This window comes from Topomyia yanbarensis, chromosome 3 (assembly GCF_030247195.1).
Source record: "Topomyia yanbarensis strain Yona2022 chromosome 3, ASM3024719v1, whole genome shotgun sequence".
In the NCBI taxonomy this organism is placed as follows: Eukaryota; Metazoa; Arthropoda; class Insecta; order Diptera; family Culicidae; genus Topomyia; species Topomyia yanbarensis.
The window spans coordinates 312,587,049-312,605,110 of NC_080672.1; the positions used below are offsets into that span (position 1 = coordinate 312,587,049).

The 18,062-nt window shown below is 38.5% G+C and overlaps 1 protein-coding gene across 2 annotated transcripts; it reads right to left on the reverse strand.

Annotated features, from left to right (window-relative positions):
- Positions 1-11,923: 11,923 nt before the first annotated feature.
- On the reverse strand, positions 11,924-15,988 carry LOC131689896 (transmembrane protein 134). 2 transcript variants are annotated; one of them, XM_058975253.1, is made up of 2 exons: positions 15,391-15,988; positions 11,924-15,079 (listed from the first exon to the last, which is right to left on the reverse strand). In XM_058975253.1, exons 1-2 carry the CDS (start codon positions 15,591-15,593, stop codon positions 14,764-14,766), a joined length of 519 nt encoding a protein of 172 aa, XP_058831236.1. In that variant the 5' UTR covers positions 15,594-15,988; the 3' UTR covers positions 11,924-14,763. The 2 variants fall into 2 exon arrangements, with proteins under 2 accessions (XP_058831236.1, XP_058831235.1); XM_058975252.1 differs by having other exon boundaries at positions 11,924-15,112.
- Between the last annotated feature and the right edge of the window lie 2,074 nt (positions 15,989-18,062).

The window sequence follows — 18,062 nt, forward strand, 5'->3', positions numbered from 1 at the left end:
GTTTCTTTGAAAAAACTTTGAAATTTTAAAACGCATATCGCAACGCGGAGCGAATCATAAGACTGTCTTATGTCGCTTGTCGATATTTTTGCATAGAAAAATGACAGCATGTTATTGAAATGATACATTATAATGTTCAAAAGTTTTGAACAATTCGCATGATCCAAATTTCTAAAAAAGTCGCGAAAGAAATGTTTTTTCATGCTGAAACCCTTGCGCCCTCCCTTAAGGGGGTCTGCTACTCTCGGTTTTAAAAAATCGATTTTTTTTCTTTGTTTAATTTCAATCTGTATGTATCTGAGAATACGCCACAGAAAGAATTTGGTGAAAATCATATTCCTTGGCACGTTTCTGGGAACCGAAAGGTACCCATCTCCGGCCGTTTCTGAGATACTGAACGAGACGCACCACGATGGTGCTTGTCTATGAAAAAATCATTGTTTAAAGAATTCACTATTCTTGACGGTTTATGTATATGTGAGCGTCTGGGAATTGTTTCTTGTTTTTTGGGGGGACGAGATTATAGTACGGAAGAAAGAATGCGTCGGACATGTTGAGAAGCGTATGGGAACGAGATTACGAAAACTGAAGAAAGAAAACAAAGGTATCGGTAGGAAAGGAACGGAAAAGTTGATGGACAAATCAATCGGTCAGCTAACAAAATTTTGTGAGCTGGCGATTCGGAGAAACTCAAATTCTCTAGAACATATGCGAAATGCAATTTGGGCTTCCCTCGAACACTGCTCGTCATGGAACGAAAATCCCCAACATTCAAAGTGTTCACCCGGCGAGGACAGTTGGTGCAAGTGGGGGTGAGATAAAAGGTTTCAGCGTGAAAAAATATTTTTTGCGATTTTTTTATAACTTAGCGTGAAGAAAATTTATCAAAACTTTTGTACATTATAGTGTATCATTTCAATAACATGCTGTAATTTTTCTATGCAAAAATATCGACAAACGACTCAGTGACGAAGCTTTTTGTAGAACGTCTCTGGAAAAAAAACATGCACATTCTATGTTTAAAATGCCTAACCCCTACGTTGAGTCTTCATTTGAAGAGGTGTTTACTCATAAAAAGGCGGAATTTTTGGTGAAAAATAGTAATTTTTATTGAAAATTAGTAAAAAGCCCCCTTAACTGAAAATTTATCTTGAAAGTCCAAGAACTGCTGTGCAAAGGAACGCCACTATCATTAAAAGATCTAGCATGCTTCTTGGTTTCTGGGTGACTTAGACACCATTGGAGTTGACCGTAGAGCAGTGGAGGACGCTTTTGTGCCTTAGGTGAGCCTTTTTCGCTCAAAATTGTAACATAACCTTAGGTAAAAATCGTCATGCCATCGAAACGATGAATCAATTTTTCGAACTAGTTTTTTTCGAACGACGCGATAAACTGTAGACTTTGCAGAAAAATATGCCACTCACATTTAACGATGCACTAGTGTCATGCAAAAATAATGGTCTTGCCAGAATCAAATGCAATTTTTGAAGTATCTGCTGATCCGACAAAGATTCGATAGTTTAATTCATACAACTGATTTCTGCAGAAGGGCATTGGTCCACGGGACAGAAGACAAGTAACATTGATTGTTATTCATATATAACCAGCTTTCGACCACAATTCGTATCGGTCGATTGCATTACACTATGCCCAGATAATTGGACTAAGGTTAACGGCTTGTTATTAAAATTCAATTTGCCTTTCGCAAAGGGAAGGTTACGAATGATTTTCCTACGCTGCTTTCGGCGAAAATTCAACTAGCATACGCTCTAAAGAGCAACTGGTTTGTGTATTCGTGGCCGATAAAGGACCATACGATTATGTAGCAGTTGCTATCTCGAATAAACTTCACTGTTATTTCTAAGTAACTATTTGTATGATTTCGTATAATTTTAAGTAACTATTTTTATAATTTGTTCTTTCCACAAGCCGTGTTTTCTGTCACAGAGCTACAGATTTGCAAAAAACAATGCAAGGTATCTTTGAATATTTTTGGCCGCAAATTCGCGTTTCGAGTTATCCAAGAAAGAAATTAAGCTGGTTTCTCAACTTCAGCTTCTAATAAAGGATAGAATGATCGCTTAAATTTCGCATTAAAGTACCTGAAGGGTAGTACGATTCATAATGCATTTGAAGAAGATACATCCGGACTCCGGTATCGTTAGACTAAATGTCACCAGGGAAATAATTTTGATCGCACATTAATTTGATCTTGGCAAGGTGTTTATCAAGGAAACTTAAAAAGATTGTATCAAATAACTATACTCTCTGTAACTGAGTATGTTAGGTACTGTTTCGGTTCAGCCGCAAACACTCATATTATTAACGTGGAACGAATACAGTAGCGTTGTTTGCGTATTGCCCGAAATCGAATTCCGTATCTGGGATATCCCTTCAGCCACATGCGCAAGGTATTAATTCCTTTACGTGTGTTTCTCTCACATTCAGATTACACATTCTGCATAGAATATACGTCCATGAAAGAGAATTTTCGTAGGAGTCCGGATCTACGTTCGCTGGCTATACACATTATGCACATTTTTTTCATATTGGGATCACTGATAGTGAACTATGAGTGTATGACAAGGGTTATCAAGACATCCAGCATGTTATTTGGTCATAAGATTCCTTAAAAGTCCGAGCTAGATCTTTCAATGTCCGCATTCGTGATATCTTGGCCAGTCGGGATCTGCCATTCATGTCGTTGATCTATTATTTTTTAAAGATAGTTAATATACTGATAAGAATTCTTCCTAAAGTCAATTAATTCTCAGAAATTGAACCTTCATATTTTAGGTTTCACGCATACACCAGCTATCGAGTTTCTGTAGAACAGCTGTTCGTTTCGCATTCAGCGTAAGTTAACAATGCTTGCATGCTTCTCTCTTTCACGCACCGATAAAAAATTAAGTTCTCTCCACTCGCCGGTTAAGTAGGATAATGAGAATACTTGCGCAATTTTTCTATTATCATCCTACCTATTTGAAACCGTTAGTTAGAGCAGCGTCTGCCATCTTTGTTCAACGCATTGAGTCAAATGGTAAGGCAACATTAGGGGCTCTTGATTCCAGTCTTCTTTGCTCTTAATCACGAGCATTTCACCGTTTTCAAGGCATTTGTGTTGTTATCTTGGTTCTTAACAAGGAAGCAAAGCTGTTGATGCTAATTTGAACGCCTTTCATCGCTTGTAGATCGAGTAATTAGTAATTAATGAATTAGTGAAGCACCCTCCCTAATAGGGTGAAACTAGGCACAGCCTATAAAACAGAGTCGGTGTTAGTTCTTTTGCGTTGCGTTGCGTTGCGTAAGCACGGTATACTTCGTAGATTGCAGACTGAAGACTCTCATTTCCAGCCAGACTACTTGAGGAGCATTGTTTGGGAATAACAATTGATCCAGCCCAAGCGAGAGTTTCGCCTGAGAGCCACCATTGCGGGCCACGACCATCTTTACCGTAACTTGGGATGAGAAAGGATGATGTGGTACTTACTTAACGGAAGGCCCCGACTCAGTGACACTCTCATAAGTACCACGGATTGGGTAGTGGGTGGGTTGTTAGTCAGAATTCGCCTCAAGCAAGCGATGCGACTGAGACTATATTTTCGTGCATGTTTGAATAGTTTATTGACTGTAGGATACGTAAATCTTCTAGGCGTTTAAACTCTGGCTAATCGTTTATTGAGATTGTTTCATCGAAAACAACTTGAGCTCCGGACAGCCGGTTGTCTGGAGTGTTGTCGACAATGTAAAATGGACCGTAAACAATGAGTTTAAAAGTGGTATGGTGGAACATTCAAAAATTATGTCACGCAAAGATTACCCAATACTAACTAACTCTCTGTCATATTACCACGTTATTTTTCCCCTTGGTCTAATACGAATCAAATTATTTTAGTTTTGCCTTCATTTTGTAGTAGCACTTTTATGCCGATACTAGCAAAAGTGTTCATGTTGTATGGAATTTACTGTATACATAGCGCAATCGTGCGTAAAACGGCTGATTGCGTCAAAGCACATGACGTGCTCCCCTCCCATTTATGTCACAATTAGTCATATCTCTTCCTCCTAATAGTGTGGCAGAACTTATAAATGGTCCTTATTGGTATAATCACAAGCATATTGAGATACCGTAACTTGAAATTTTCCACCTCGTTCGAGTAAACGTTCCGATATTACAATGAAGACGCGAAACAGAAAAAATATAAATGCTGCGTTCCGGAACGATATTAACATCATGCACGAATCAAACACCCCCCGTTTCCAAATAGTACGTACTTATTCTTAGCTCAGTATAATTGACTGATGAGTTAATGGACTAAAAGTAAAGAATTAAATATGACCATAAAACATTTGTTCATCGTGCTGAAATGATTGCCGCAAATTGGTAATTGGATTTGAATTGATCTTGCGAATTGTCAATTCTCCACCCTCATACGTAATTCAAAAGTCATTCACTCAGACAAGACCATGCGTATTTCCCACCCGCATTAAGGACCCAGTGGATTCGTTTCCTAGTTGGTCAAATAAACATTAAACAAACAAATTAATTAGTTTGTTCAGTCTAAAGAAATGTCAGCTCGATTGGCATCAACCGGCGGATACGTGTTCTTTTACAATGCCATCAAATGAAAGAACATTTAAAATTACATTCGACAAAATATGTGCAATTCAGTACAAAACGAAATGAAGATTGCTTAATAATTTGTATTTAAAAAAAGATCGGAAAAAATTAGTTGCATAACCAAGGTGGTTCATTTTCAAAGATAGCACTGCTGATGAATCACTTTATAACAATTGGTGATAAGAGACGCGGACGAAAATAGCTGACCACCGCCAAGTCGGCCGTATCCTCTATAACTACATCATACGAGACAAGTAGTACTAAACTAATAACATTCAACTCCTTAGCCGAGGCACAAAGCTTCGTTGCGAAGAACAACATGCAATACGACATCGAATATGAAAACGACAAAACTAAGATTCCCGTGCATATGGACCTTGATCTAACGCAATTTCGCCTATATGATTTGGCACCTCGCACTAACTCGAATTATATCAAAAGCTTTATGTCGAAGTATGGAGAACTGGCATCAGTCTCTAACGACACTTGGAGAAACTTTTCCCCTGGCATTCTCAACGGTGTTCGGGTGGTGCGAATGCGGCTAAACCAACCTATATAGTCTTACTTGACTTTCGAGGGTAGATCCTCTTAAGGTGTCAACAGAAATGGCACGTGGGCAGACGCCATTTCTGTAGCCAGACGGCACAATACGGTAAGCCATGCGCCAAAACAACTAAAGAAAATTCATCTACTGCAACCAACACCATCAAACAGCCTTTGACATGCATTGCTACACCGTAGAAAGCCGGCTGAAAAATAAATACTGGACAAGCAGTATTCCATGATATACCCAAGCCATTAGTTACACAGTCGAAAGGGGGCTCCCTCCCCCCGTTACCTATCAATCGACTGTGCCTTCTCCACAGGTTTTCGGCAGTAAAAAAGTTCTGTGGGTCTGGAAGCTCTACCAGAAAATTTTCCGTGGGAATTCGATCACCGTGCTTTTTAGGATTTACACATACACGCGAAGTTCTTGCTACACCACCACCAGCGAAAGTTTCATGCTGTTGTTGGAGAAATCGGAAATCCTGAATTGAGCAAATGAGACGAATTATTATGAGATCGTCTGTGCAGGAACAGGCGAGGAGTTTTCAGCACTAAATACACGTCATTGAAGCAAAGCAGAAACATCAACGGTCCCAAGTAGCCATGCCCATGCGCGAAGCCATGTAAATTGCTTAGTCCGCTTTCACTCGGTTTATCGTTTTCGTCCATGCTGTCCTCTTGATGTTGTATGGGTTTTCACGATTACCTGGTTTGAATCGTTTGTGGGATCAACGGGTCACAATCGTGTATCCGTATTTTTTGTCATTTATTTTATTGTCGGGGGTGCTGGCAGTTGTTTGGTAAGTAGCACCACAATGATCGGACACGCTGTGTGTAGATTCTGTTGTTCCAGCATTCGTTGGTGGCTGAGTTGCAACTCCGGTTGTTGGTGATTTAGTTAATGTTGTTGGGTTTGCTCGCAGTTGATGTTGTTTCATTAGAGGATTTCGAACATGGCTTGGCACGGAGGGATCTGTCCTTCATATGTGCACAGCGTGATTTCAGATTTGCTTACACCTTCTATTTCGTATTGATTGTTCAGATATGAAAGAATAGGTTACGTAATTCGCATTCTTATGAACACCATTGGATATGCCTGGAAAAAAGTTTCTCCAGGTTTCAAACTTTCACCGTTACGTACTTCGAAATCAATAGTGATTTTTTTGGTTGTACGCGGGGATAGATCGTGCAGACGCACACTAGTCTTATCATCGTCAATCTATCTTGATTCTAACATTGTCATGTGCAACGACGTGTTGCATGTTGTTTCCCATAGCCAAACTTTTCGCCATGGCCAAAGTTTTAAATGCTATCAGTACCGCATTACGAGTATGCGCCTTTATAAATTGTTCCACTTCGCGAACACAAGGGCGGATTGGACAAACGACCACTGTATTGTATCGAAGATTGTTCAAATTTTGCTGCTGAGTTTCAATCATTTTTAAATAAACGATCTATACCGCATCAATGAAAGTAACGATGCATTATTTTCCACACTGGTTTGGGACAACTGTTATTTTTCGATTGCTTTGCTGGCGCGGTACATATAGACAGCAGACTGTATGTAGAAACATTCGTTTGATTCACTGCACTGTTAACAAGCAGCGCGATTATAGCTTCCGATCCGATTGAGATGGACTGATTAGGAACTGGTATTAATCCTAAAGGGGTTCCATAATTACCAGCTCGAGAGAGCGCTCAATAAGGTTATTCCACGACAGTTATTGTTGTTTTGCCATTTTCCTTTTTATGAAATGGATTTTCCGTAAAACGAAAAACTGCCACTTGCAAGAGAACTCTAGAAGAAGCAGAATCGCCAAAACTTCGATGTGTCTTCTTAGAGGTAGGTAGTCTTTTCAACTTCCATGTAAAAAAAAGTAAGTTGGAAAAATAAATAACGAGGTACTATCGAGAGATTAAAAAAGGCATCGGATGGTATAATTGAGAGATTCGAGCTGTTCACGCGCGTGGTCACTAAGTTTTTAGAAGAACAGATGAGCTTTGGCGATAAATTCAGTACAATACAGTAGTAAATGTATGTAGTATTCAGCTCGAGTTGTAAACGAATAGCTTCCTATTGGTAACACTGCTCGGAACTTCTATTTGCGTTTACCATTGCGTTACTATGGTAGTAAAGTGTAACCCAGTTGAAGCGAACTTGTTAATCTACTCTTGACTGGCCTAAACACGAGCGTATTAGTTTATTAGTGTATAAGTTTAAGAAACCATCATTGGGGCCAAGGGGCCTGTTGGTGAAGGTAATAAACATAAACATATTATGTTTTGTTTGTCGTACTCTGGAGTAGAGTGAATAAAGCGAAAACTCAATAATTAGAAATATAACGGGTGTTCAATAAAAAATGAGAATGATTTCAATACCTTCCTGTAATATAAGAAAAGAGCGTAAATTCTTTTCTCTCCAAGAGAATTGCTCTCTGGACTCCCTATAAATGGGAGACATGTTTCTTTTCGCTCAGGTGCTGTCAGTTCAATCGAAGATGGCGTCGAAACAGCAAGTACTCCGCGAGCGTGTTGTGCGGTTTTGCGAAACACTTGCCTATCGTGGAAAAAAGTTTACGGTAGACCACTTTCGAGACGAAAACGTGCCCGTGAGTACAGTTTACCAAATCCTGGCATCCCTGAGCGTGGAGCGGAAGGCCAGTTGCGGCCGCCGGCGAAGATAATGACGAAGGATAAGAAGAAAGCGTTGAAAAAGCTGTTCGACAACAAGGACGAAACGAGTTTGCGTGATGCCGGCCTTGATTCATCGAGCTCTCAAGATGGAGGACATCATCTGTCGGAAGAAGACTCGGTCCCCCGATGACATGGACGAGCAGATAGCGATCGTGAAATCGCAGTGCCGGTGGATGACGAACAACTACCGCGAGACGTCGTGCTCTAGAACACCCACATTCCAGGAAATGCCAGCTACTATTCCAGCGACAAGTCGGCCACACACCCCTACGTAAAATATAAGTTTAAGCAGAAATTTAAAAGAAATGTTATGCTGTACATTGCCGTATCGGAGGGATTTCAAAACCGTGGTTCAAGCCGAGCGGTCTGGCCATCAATCAACAAGTGTACCAGGAGGAGTGTCTTGAGAAAATTCTTCTGCCGTTCTTAAAGGCGCATCATACGGTTGGGAAGTACGTCTTCTGGCCGGACAAGACGTCTTCCCATTACACCAAGAAGACGCTGAGCAGAATAAGATACCGTACGTGCCGAAAGAAAGAAACCATTGGGAATTTTTTCGGCTCCCTCAGTGCTTTAGTGTATACAAATAATTGGCGAGTCAAGGATACGAAGCAGTTGACCACCAGGATCCGGAAGAAGGACGTCAGTGCTTTCCAGTGCTCTTGTGAGAGCATCGCGACTAAGTTGCGTCGTACGGCTGACCAGGGCCCCTTCTCCAATATTCAGTGACGTGTTTTTGAATAATAAACATTGTTTTTAATAAAAAATTATGAATTCGTTGAAGAATTTTATTTGTTTTTTCAACTACATGACTGAAAAAAACTTTTATGTTTATTGAACACCTGTTATTAGGCTTACAGGAGAAAAACCAGGACAAATCAAACTTTTGCCTCGACTTCCCAGGACACCCGGACAGTCAGAGAAAATCTAGGACATGTCCTGGGAATCCAGGACGTATGGTCACCCTTGTTAATATACCTAGGGAAGAAATAAACAAGAAAGAAGACGGCTATACCAGAGTCAGTCGAAAACACACACATAGAACCAAACATGTAGCAGCAAAAATAAATGCTCTAGCGACGACGACATGGACACAAATACAAGCGTGGAAGAAGGCAAACGAAATGATCAGCAAGTGACAGGGGGTAAACCTGACCATTGCTCATCACCAAATTAACACAAGAAGCGAAAAGCAGTGCGTCCAGGATAGTCAACTGAAATAATTTTCGATAATTTATTTTTTATTTATATTGAATCAAAAATGGAACTGTATTTTTAAAATGCATTTTATTTTCGAAACAGCGAATGATGCTCAAGGTTAATAAATAAATAACGAAATAATAACAACTTGCAAATGAACCAACGTAACTCACAAATAAAGCGTTCGGGTGGAGTCATTTGTAAAGTATCCAATAAAAACTTGTTTTAATCCACCTAGTGGTGCAATTGTGCCTTTCTCATTTGTCCGAACTATGATTTAATGACTGGTTACGTTCAATATAACATTGTAGAAAAGTCTATTACATTCTTATTACACTTGATAAGCATATGTAAGTGCACGATTATCACGAACCTGCCAAGCAACTTGTCAACGCTGACGCACTTGAAACAATCAAAAATATAATATTTAAATAGTTTAATTAGCGTGAGTTCAATGTTGTCTTCGCGTTAACATAATTTGAAATGCGTGGTGGCGGGGAAGGGAAGGAATATAATTAGTGGGAGGGGGAGGATGCGTCGTGAATCACCTAACTTATTTTAGTATATGGGGTGGATGAAGGGAATGCAGGTGTGAAGTTGGTCTGAGAGGGAAAGATAGGGGATAAGGGAGGGGGAGGGATTGAGAGAAAGGAGAGGTAGAGAGGAAGCAGGGGGGGGGGGGTAGATGGGGAGTCTCACACAAACTGCATATTATACCTTCCATTTGACACTAGCTTAGTGAAAATCGGTTCAGTCATCATCGAAGTGGCTTTAATTTTGGAATATGCTCGGAACCCGGGATTTTCGGAATTATCGATAGTGGACAATGTATTCCAATGGTCCCAATGGTATTCATAAATTACGTAACGCTTTGAGGGGGGGGGGGGGGGGGGTTCGACAAGTTGTTACATATTGTGACGTAGGGGGGAGGGGGAGTAAGCTAGATCGTTACGTAACGTATTTTCACCGAAGAAAAAAATTTTTTTTTAAGGAAGTTGTTACGTAATAGGGGAGGGGGGATAAAGAAATTTGTGACAATTTGTTACATGGGGGAGGGGGGAGTCAGTTTTGGGCAATTTTTGCGTTACGTAATTTATGAATGGTCCCTAATCGTTGATTCGCCATCAGGTGTTCCAGGCCTGCAAATCGAAGTAATTTGTTGTTCATTTCAATAGATTTTTAACCTATGAGGTATTACGAACTGAATAAAACTGAATAAAATTCAGAACTGAATAAAATTTAATAGCAGTGAATGGAAGTATTATACCTTTCATTTGATATCAAGTTAGTAAAAATCGGTTAAGAATTTGCTGGGAAATAAATGTGACATTAGACCGGAAACCTGGCGAGTTCCCCGGGGACATACACAAATGACTTAGTTTTTTTCGGCGATTTTCGACCCCTCCCTCCCAACTTGTAGCATTTGGTCACAAAATTCTAACCTTCCCTTGCAAATAACGTAGTATTTTCCAAGACCCTGCCCCCTCGCAACGCTGCCGGCCGATGAAAAAAATCAAATTTGTTTCGTATAATTCTTTCAAGTATATGTCTTTACAAATTTTTTGACGTGAATTGAAAAACTTACTACATGAAAAATCGCGTGAAAAGTAATTTGTGTGAATTTGCATTTATTTCTCTTAAGAATAGAGGTACATTAAATTGTTTTCTTCAACCAATAGGTGTTGATGTGCGTCAAAAAAAATTAAACCTAATGCTACGTCGCACAACTACTGACCGTACCCCCCCCCCTCGTCACAATTCGTCACAAAAATGGTATATCCCCCCTACCCCCTAAAATACTATGTCATTTAAACATGGCCCTGAGGAAAAGGCACTTAAGAAGTCACGACTTATGAACCTGCACAATTGTGATTTCATTAGACGCTTATGTATTCCATAATCGAATACATGAATTTCATAAGTTCGCATTATTGATTCCATAGACGAGTCTTAAGATTATTATAAAGAATAGTATTGTGAAAATGTCATAAGTTACAACAAAATGGATGGTATTCATATTAGGTGTGTTGCAATAAAATTGAACTAAACTAGCTGTTTCAAATGAGTGGAAAGTAAATGTAAGTATTTATGTTGTGTTCATTGACCATGGTCTCATAGTATTTGTATATATTTGACAGCGTCTACGCAATATTGCGGCATGACTGAATCTATTACGATGGATACTTAGCCGGACCATAGTGCTCAGAAACTTGCGGCTTCCAAGTAGGTGAACTGGAGACTTGTTTGAAAACGTATGTAAATTATGTTAATGATTTTTAAAATATATGGCTAGAAAAAAGAAATATAAAGTATTCTTATTTACAATCTCTTACCATGATGAATAATATACCTAAATATAATGGCATGGAAATCATAAGAGCATCCTCAGAAATTCATAAGTATGGCTTATTCTTTCCCTCTAAATCATAAGACACATTTATGATTTCTATATGGGATCCTTGTGGCGCCAATTCATAAGTAGTTCTTATGGATTTCGATAGTTATTTTATCTCGCTGTATAGCGTCTTATGGGAGCGTTATGCCGTTCATTTGAAACTAAGTTTGTGAAAATCGGTCCAACCCTCTCTGAGAAAAACACATACATACATACACACAGAAATTTTTACGATTTCGACGAACTTAATCGAATGGCATATGACACTCGGCTTTCCGGGCTTCGGATGGAAAATCGATTTTTAGAGTTATTGCATAAACTTTCTTTATATGCGAAAGGCAAAAATGTTACCAAAATTATTGAAACCAGAGCTGCCAAGTAAAAATCTAGATAGCTTTCGGTTCTTACTGCTAAGGATATCTTTTCGTTCAATAAAAATTGAAGGCACTCACACAATTGTGAGAATATTTAGGATAATCACGAGTTATATATAAATGTTTATTTTACGTTAGCTTAATTTAATTATTTGAACAAAAATAGATAATTGCAATTACATTCGCACAATGCCTGATTTAGATTACAATTGATCACTGCTTTCCAATGGTGTTCCTTCTTATTTAATTTGAAATTTTCCTCAACGTATAATCTAAATTAAATTTGCACGGTTTTAAAGTACAAAGCAGCATTTATTTTTTAATGCGATGCATTTCATAAACCTATTTCGAAATAAATTCTGAATCCCTTCTGCTACACTATATAGTTAAGGTAGGGACTACTTTGCATCAAATGCTTGCTTAAAGTTTGTTATAATGCCATTTGTTATTTTTTAATGACTAATAGTGAGCCAATTTTTTTGTTTAGTATATTTTAACGGCATTCTATTAGCAAGGTATTGGAAGGTATGAATCGCTTATTTAGAACTAACGTTAGAAGTTACAATTGTGGAATAGGATCATGCAGGGGAAATTAAAGTTTCTCGATAACCTAACACTTTGTCTTATATCGTAGAAATTAAATTGTTTTACTTCCTCCTTCATAATCCTGTTCTAACTTAGAACAAAATTATGAAGGAGAAAGTACAGGTTAAACGGTGCTAAAACATCCGAATTTCTACGATATAAGACAAAGTGTTAGGTTGTCGAGAAACTTTAATTTTGCCTGCATGATCCTATTCCACACTTGTATCTGTGCTTTTTACTTCATAATAGTACTCTCATTTGAGTAATATTGTTCTAAATTAACTTTCCATATCTTCCAGTTTTTTGCTAATTGAATGTCGTTCACGTTTAAACAATTTATTTCTATTACGCATTACTCTATCCATCAGAATAAACATTTAAAATAAATAATATTCAATAACGATGATTTAAAAATGTTTTTTAATATCATATAGTAGTTCTAACATTCTAATATGGGAAGCCTTTTGCGATTTTGATGTCTATAAGACTCGAGAAACCAGCAGAATAAAAAAAACGCTTTATTTCGAAATGTCTGCATTTGTTAAATCGCGTGTACAGTGTCGCCCTGTTTCATAACAAATACTGAGTTGGGTTTAGTTGTGAGGTGTAAAAAAGTTTTGAAAAGTATATTGTTTTTCTCTATCATATGCGCTTCTCATTCGTACAAAGCAAGTCAATTAGTTCAGTAAAATACAACCTCGAACAGGGTACAAATGTTTTTTTCCAAACCGTCGAGTATCAAAATGATGATGGCACATTTAAACACTTTAACAGGTTGTGATCGGTACCATCTAAAACCCTAATACGATAACATTGTGTGGCGCGTGCCATTTTTCGTCACTATAACGCGGTTGCAATGCATCCGATGCGCGATACTATTTGAATATTAAGTAAGCTCCATTCATGGTTTTATGCTTAGTTGCGGTCTCCTTCTTTTGGTGTACCTATTGACTGCGCTCATTTTATGAGTTGATATTGCTTGAGCATAGACAAAGTCTAAGAAAAAATAAAAGAATCCACATAATTTTTCGTGTCCTGTTACATTTAGGCGCTAGCAGGGAGGACAAGTGGTGGTCCCTTGTAACAATTAACTTGTATGAATAACATGATAATGTAGATCGATACCTCATTTAGTGATGAGATATGTTATTTATTCCAACAGCCAGATCTACCATTTTTCTTGATTTTTTGAGCATTTCCTTACGAATTCAGTAGTTGAATAACCATTTGAAATTTAGTACCTATTGTATACATTGGAAGCCTGTTTTCGAAAAATAGGTTCTTTGTTCGGAAAAAGTAACATGTTGAAGATTGGTCTCCAATCTGGTTTACTCTACGTCGCGAATATCGGCTGGATGTTCTTTTTTAATAACTGTTAGCGCTGTTGATTTAACGGTATGCAAATGAACGAATACAATCTGCAGTGATCTTTTTCGAATACGACTGAATGCTTTATATTCATCAATGTGGATTTGCTACCATATTGTTTTCGATTACAAGGGAAACTAAAACTGCCTGCTTGCTTCAGAGATTTTTCGAATTCTGTTATTTTTGGCATAAACTATTGGTGTCTACTGCACCGTTTAGTGTATTTAAAGGTGATGAATTCATCTTAAAAAACGATTTAAATGAGTACTAGTAAGATAATTTCTTTAAATTCATCTCAAACCCTGTAAAATGCCCTGGAATTTCTGCCAAATCAATGTACACATTTTTTAACCAGCCTAAGTTTAATTCCATCCTCCTACTAAAAGTATGCTGATCTGTTTATTGAAACGTTCACCCCCGTATTGGTCAGTCAAATTTATAAAAAACAATTCTTGCTTCGAATGTATTAGATAGATGAAAGCTTATAAATAGCTAAATTCATATGAAAAGCAATAAGCTTTTGGTTTAGTACTAGGTATGTTCAGATTTGTTTTTATTCGATCCAAACTGCAATTGTTTGGTGAGACGGCCTTTCATGTTAGTCTTCATTTTCGATATTTTTTCGATCGATACTAAATGTTCTAATTTTGAAAATCTATAACTATACATTGTTTAATAGAGAGGTGTATATATCTTAAATCTTATGAGATATAAAATAACTTATCATTTTTATTTTCAAAAAGATCTTTCTAAATAAATGTCCGCGTCCAATTTTAAGAAAAATGTATAATAAATTTACAGTTTAATCACATCCCATTTCTGAGCTACAGTTTCTTTCGCGTGGACTATTCAGAAAGTGCCGTAATAAAGTTTTTTTCCTCGATCCCGGTTCCGCTGTCCTTCTCCCCAGGGAAGGAAGCATGAGCAGAGTTTGTGTTGTTCGTATGGTGACCGTAAATCTACGCTCATTCATCTCCGCCTTACGTGAACAAAGGCAGATGGTAGAAATCAAAGCCTCGATAACCGCGAGCTGCTAGCCAGATGTACACGACGTGGTACGCTCCGGGTACGAAGCAAATAAATCCGGCAACGAAGAAAACTGCAGCCTGTGAGCCGTTGTGAGGTTCGGCAATAGCGTATGCTCCCATCGCTATCAGGCCGGTTCCGATGACCAGCAGGGTGGCGGCGGCCAGCACCGTGCGCCAATTTTCCCGTACCTTTGGATGCCGCCAGCAGTAGGTGTAGGTGTCGTTGGTGGATAAATTCCCGTACTCCTGTATCAGTGAGTCGCTATCCCTAGAGGTGGTATCATCGGTGTACTTTAGAGTCCTATGTTTTGCAGTAAACCCAACACCGTACATAGAAGATAGAAAGCAAAGACAGGGTGCCGGAGAATGGAAAGAGAAGAAAACTAGATTCTAGAATCATGTTTCCGTTACGGGAGTTGTTCATTTTATTTGTGTAAGCTCATTACACAGAAAGGCAAACCTGTTATATAGCTAACTACTTCCAAATATGTAATTGACTGAACTATTAATAGTGCAGACCCAATTTCGTCACCTAGAGAAGCCCAAACTTTCACCGGACAACTGGAACGGATAGCTTACCTTTGATCTTGATGTACTCGTATCGAAATGTCATCCGGTGATCGGGCTTTGGCTCGTATCGGTGTTGATATTACGGTCGTGCCGTAAACTTTGATCACCTCGTCCGTCTCCTCTTCGAAGGCATCATGAATCGAGAAGCGTTTGCTGGGCTCTTTGCCATTACTACTTGCATTTGATCCACGGACACTTCCGGCTGAGTTCATCGTCACTATCACTTGTTTTCTGGCCGATACTGAACACACGCAAAGGCTAAGCCACAAATTGAATTTGTATTACCGCTGCCGCACTGCAGTCAGCTAATGGTCAATTTTCACTTTTTCTCTGTAAATACCAAAACACTAAACTGCACACATACCTAATACTATTATAGCTTCCAGCAGATGTGCACAAATTTAGTCGTTTCAATGGTATTTTATCGAGCGAGCGGTTCTAGAATAACATCATCACTTTTTTGTTGTCTAGAAATCCTTGAGTGAATAATCAATGCTATTTTTTGCGATTTTGTTCACCTTTTCTTGTGCAGATGCATCATATAAAAAACTGCTGCAAAATGTTTTTATTCCTTCTGGTTTGCAAATTTAATCACTTCAAACTATTGACGTTTTTGACAAGAGACATGAAAATGCCCATTCATCGATTTTTTAATCGACGAATGATACCGAAGGGTGCATCAGTAGGTATAAATCAAATACCATCCTAGAAATCTTTGATTTCCAAATTAACATCACGTTTGGCCAGTCGTTTTTTAACCCTTAAATGCGCAATGTTGTTTTAAAACAACATTGGGAAAACCATCTCAAAATTATTATAGTAACGTATTAAAACTGTGAGACAATTTTCAGAAAATTTGAAAAAAATTGCTTTGCGCCTTTAAGGGTTAATTTGGAACATAAATAGTGTTTTCGTTTTGGGATTTAGCGTCAAGCCGGCGCAAATCTATTCCGAGAGTAAGTTAGTGTCGGTTTCTGGTGAGAAGATTTCGAAACGCACCCATGACCTTAAGTTAAGATTTGTGCCCTTCAAGTATTGAGAGATTCACTGAAACGTACACGCCGCACCAACTGCTTCCAAAATGCCGCTGTAAGGTTACCAGTAAGTTTTTGGTGTAACTAGCACTGTATTTGCTATTTGCGCTTTAAATTAAGTAATGTAGCGGTAGTAATAAGCCTTCCATTTTGGTTTAAACGCAAGAACAGTTTTCAAAAAACATAATTTGATTGACTAGTTTAACTCATTTAACCTTTTTTATCAATTCTGTAATTTAAAAAGAACTTTTGAATTATACTGAACGTAGTGAATTTGGCACCACTTGTACCTGGTATAATCAATCTGCACAAAACAATGCATAACGCAGGGCTGTTTTTTTGGAACAACATGTGCTATCATTCAGCCCTTCGCTATGCAAAATTGCGATATTATGACAGATAGGCTAAGCGCGGTGTTTCACGGAGCGCGGCCGTTCCTTTCAATCTGCGTGGAATTTTGGGGAAATGCCGTGAGCAGCCGTGAGTTGCTGGTTGAGACACAACTTCTGTCTAATTAACGAGTTTGATTCGCTAGTTGGACCGACTGACAAATGTCAAAAACTGTTTAAAGGAGACGTTAGTAGCACCAACAAACCACCGACATGACAACTAGAACAATTTCGGTGAAAATTTTTGGCAAATAAATTAAACTCGGAACAGTAGCTCCATCTGTATAATGAGTTTCACATCATTACTTAACGTGTCTCTTGTAAAGGAACACTAATGTCCTCTAGTAAAAGTCTGGACAAGACATATTCAAACGAGCAAAAGTTTTGCGAATTCAAATGAGCGGAGCATCTTAATTAACGTTTCAACTAGAAAGTATTGTGGTATTGACTGGCCTTGTTCTCTGGTTGACTCCATGAAAAGTGAATCGAAAAAATTGAATCAACTTCAAGTCGGTTCCGACAGCATGAAGTACAAAGTTACTTCACGCTCGTCCGGACATGCCACAGACTCTGGTGATTTGCATTCTAATACCAAAAGAGGCAAAAGATTAAGTTGCTGGAACGCTCTAAGCTTGCTCAAATGACCCTATTCCACGCTTTTCTAAACTTTCTTCCTTCAACTTCTTGCTCTCTCTTGAGTACTATGGCACGCGTAAATGATGCTGTGACTATGCTGGATAGTGAACAATATGCTCAAAATAATATTGATGAATCTAGCAAGCAATAAAATTGAAAGACTGGTAGGATTCTAGAGCGAATCAGAACTTAAAACAGAAATCTAGAACTGCGCAGGTCTAGGGGCAGATCACTTGTGATACATTTTCTAAAATCAGGGAAATTAAAGGCATTTATTTCCTTCACAATAGAAATCCATAAAGTATTTTGCGTTGCGCGTAGGACTTCCACCTCACAAAAACTAGCACTACCTTCAACATACCGTCGAACAAAGTGGATTAGCGTAGGACGATTATTAATCAAACGTTTCTGCGATGGATTGCAAAGTTGATGCGAAAATGGAAATTAAATGCATTTTTTCTAATTTGTTGCAAATTTGTTATACATTTCTAAAGTGATCTGTCCCTAAGCGCTGGCTCATATCGAAAGGAAATGTGAAGAATCATTGCTGGGAGTTAGTCGTACATCGTCAGGTTTTATCGCCGACTTCGCTTTTGATCTTCAACCAAGTGAACAGTTTGAC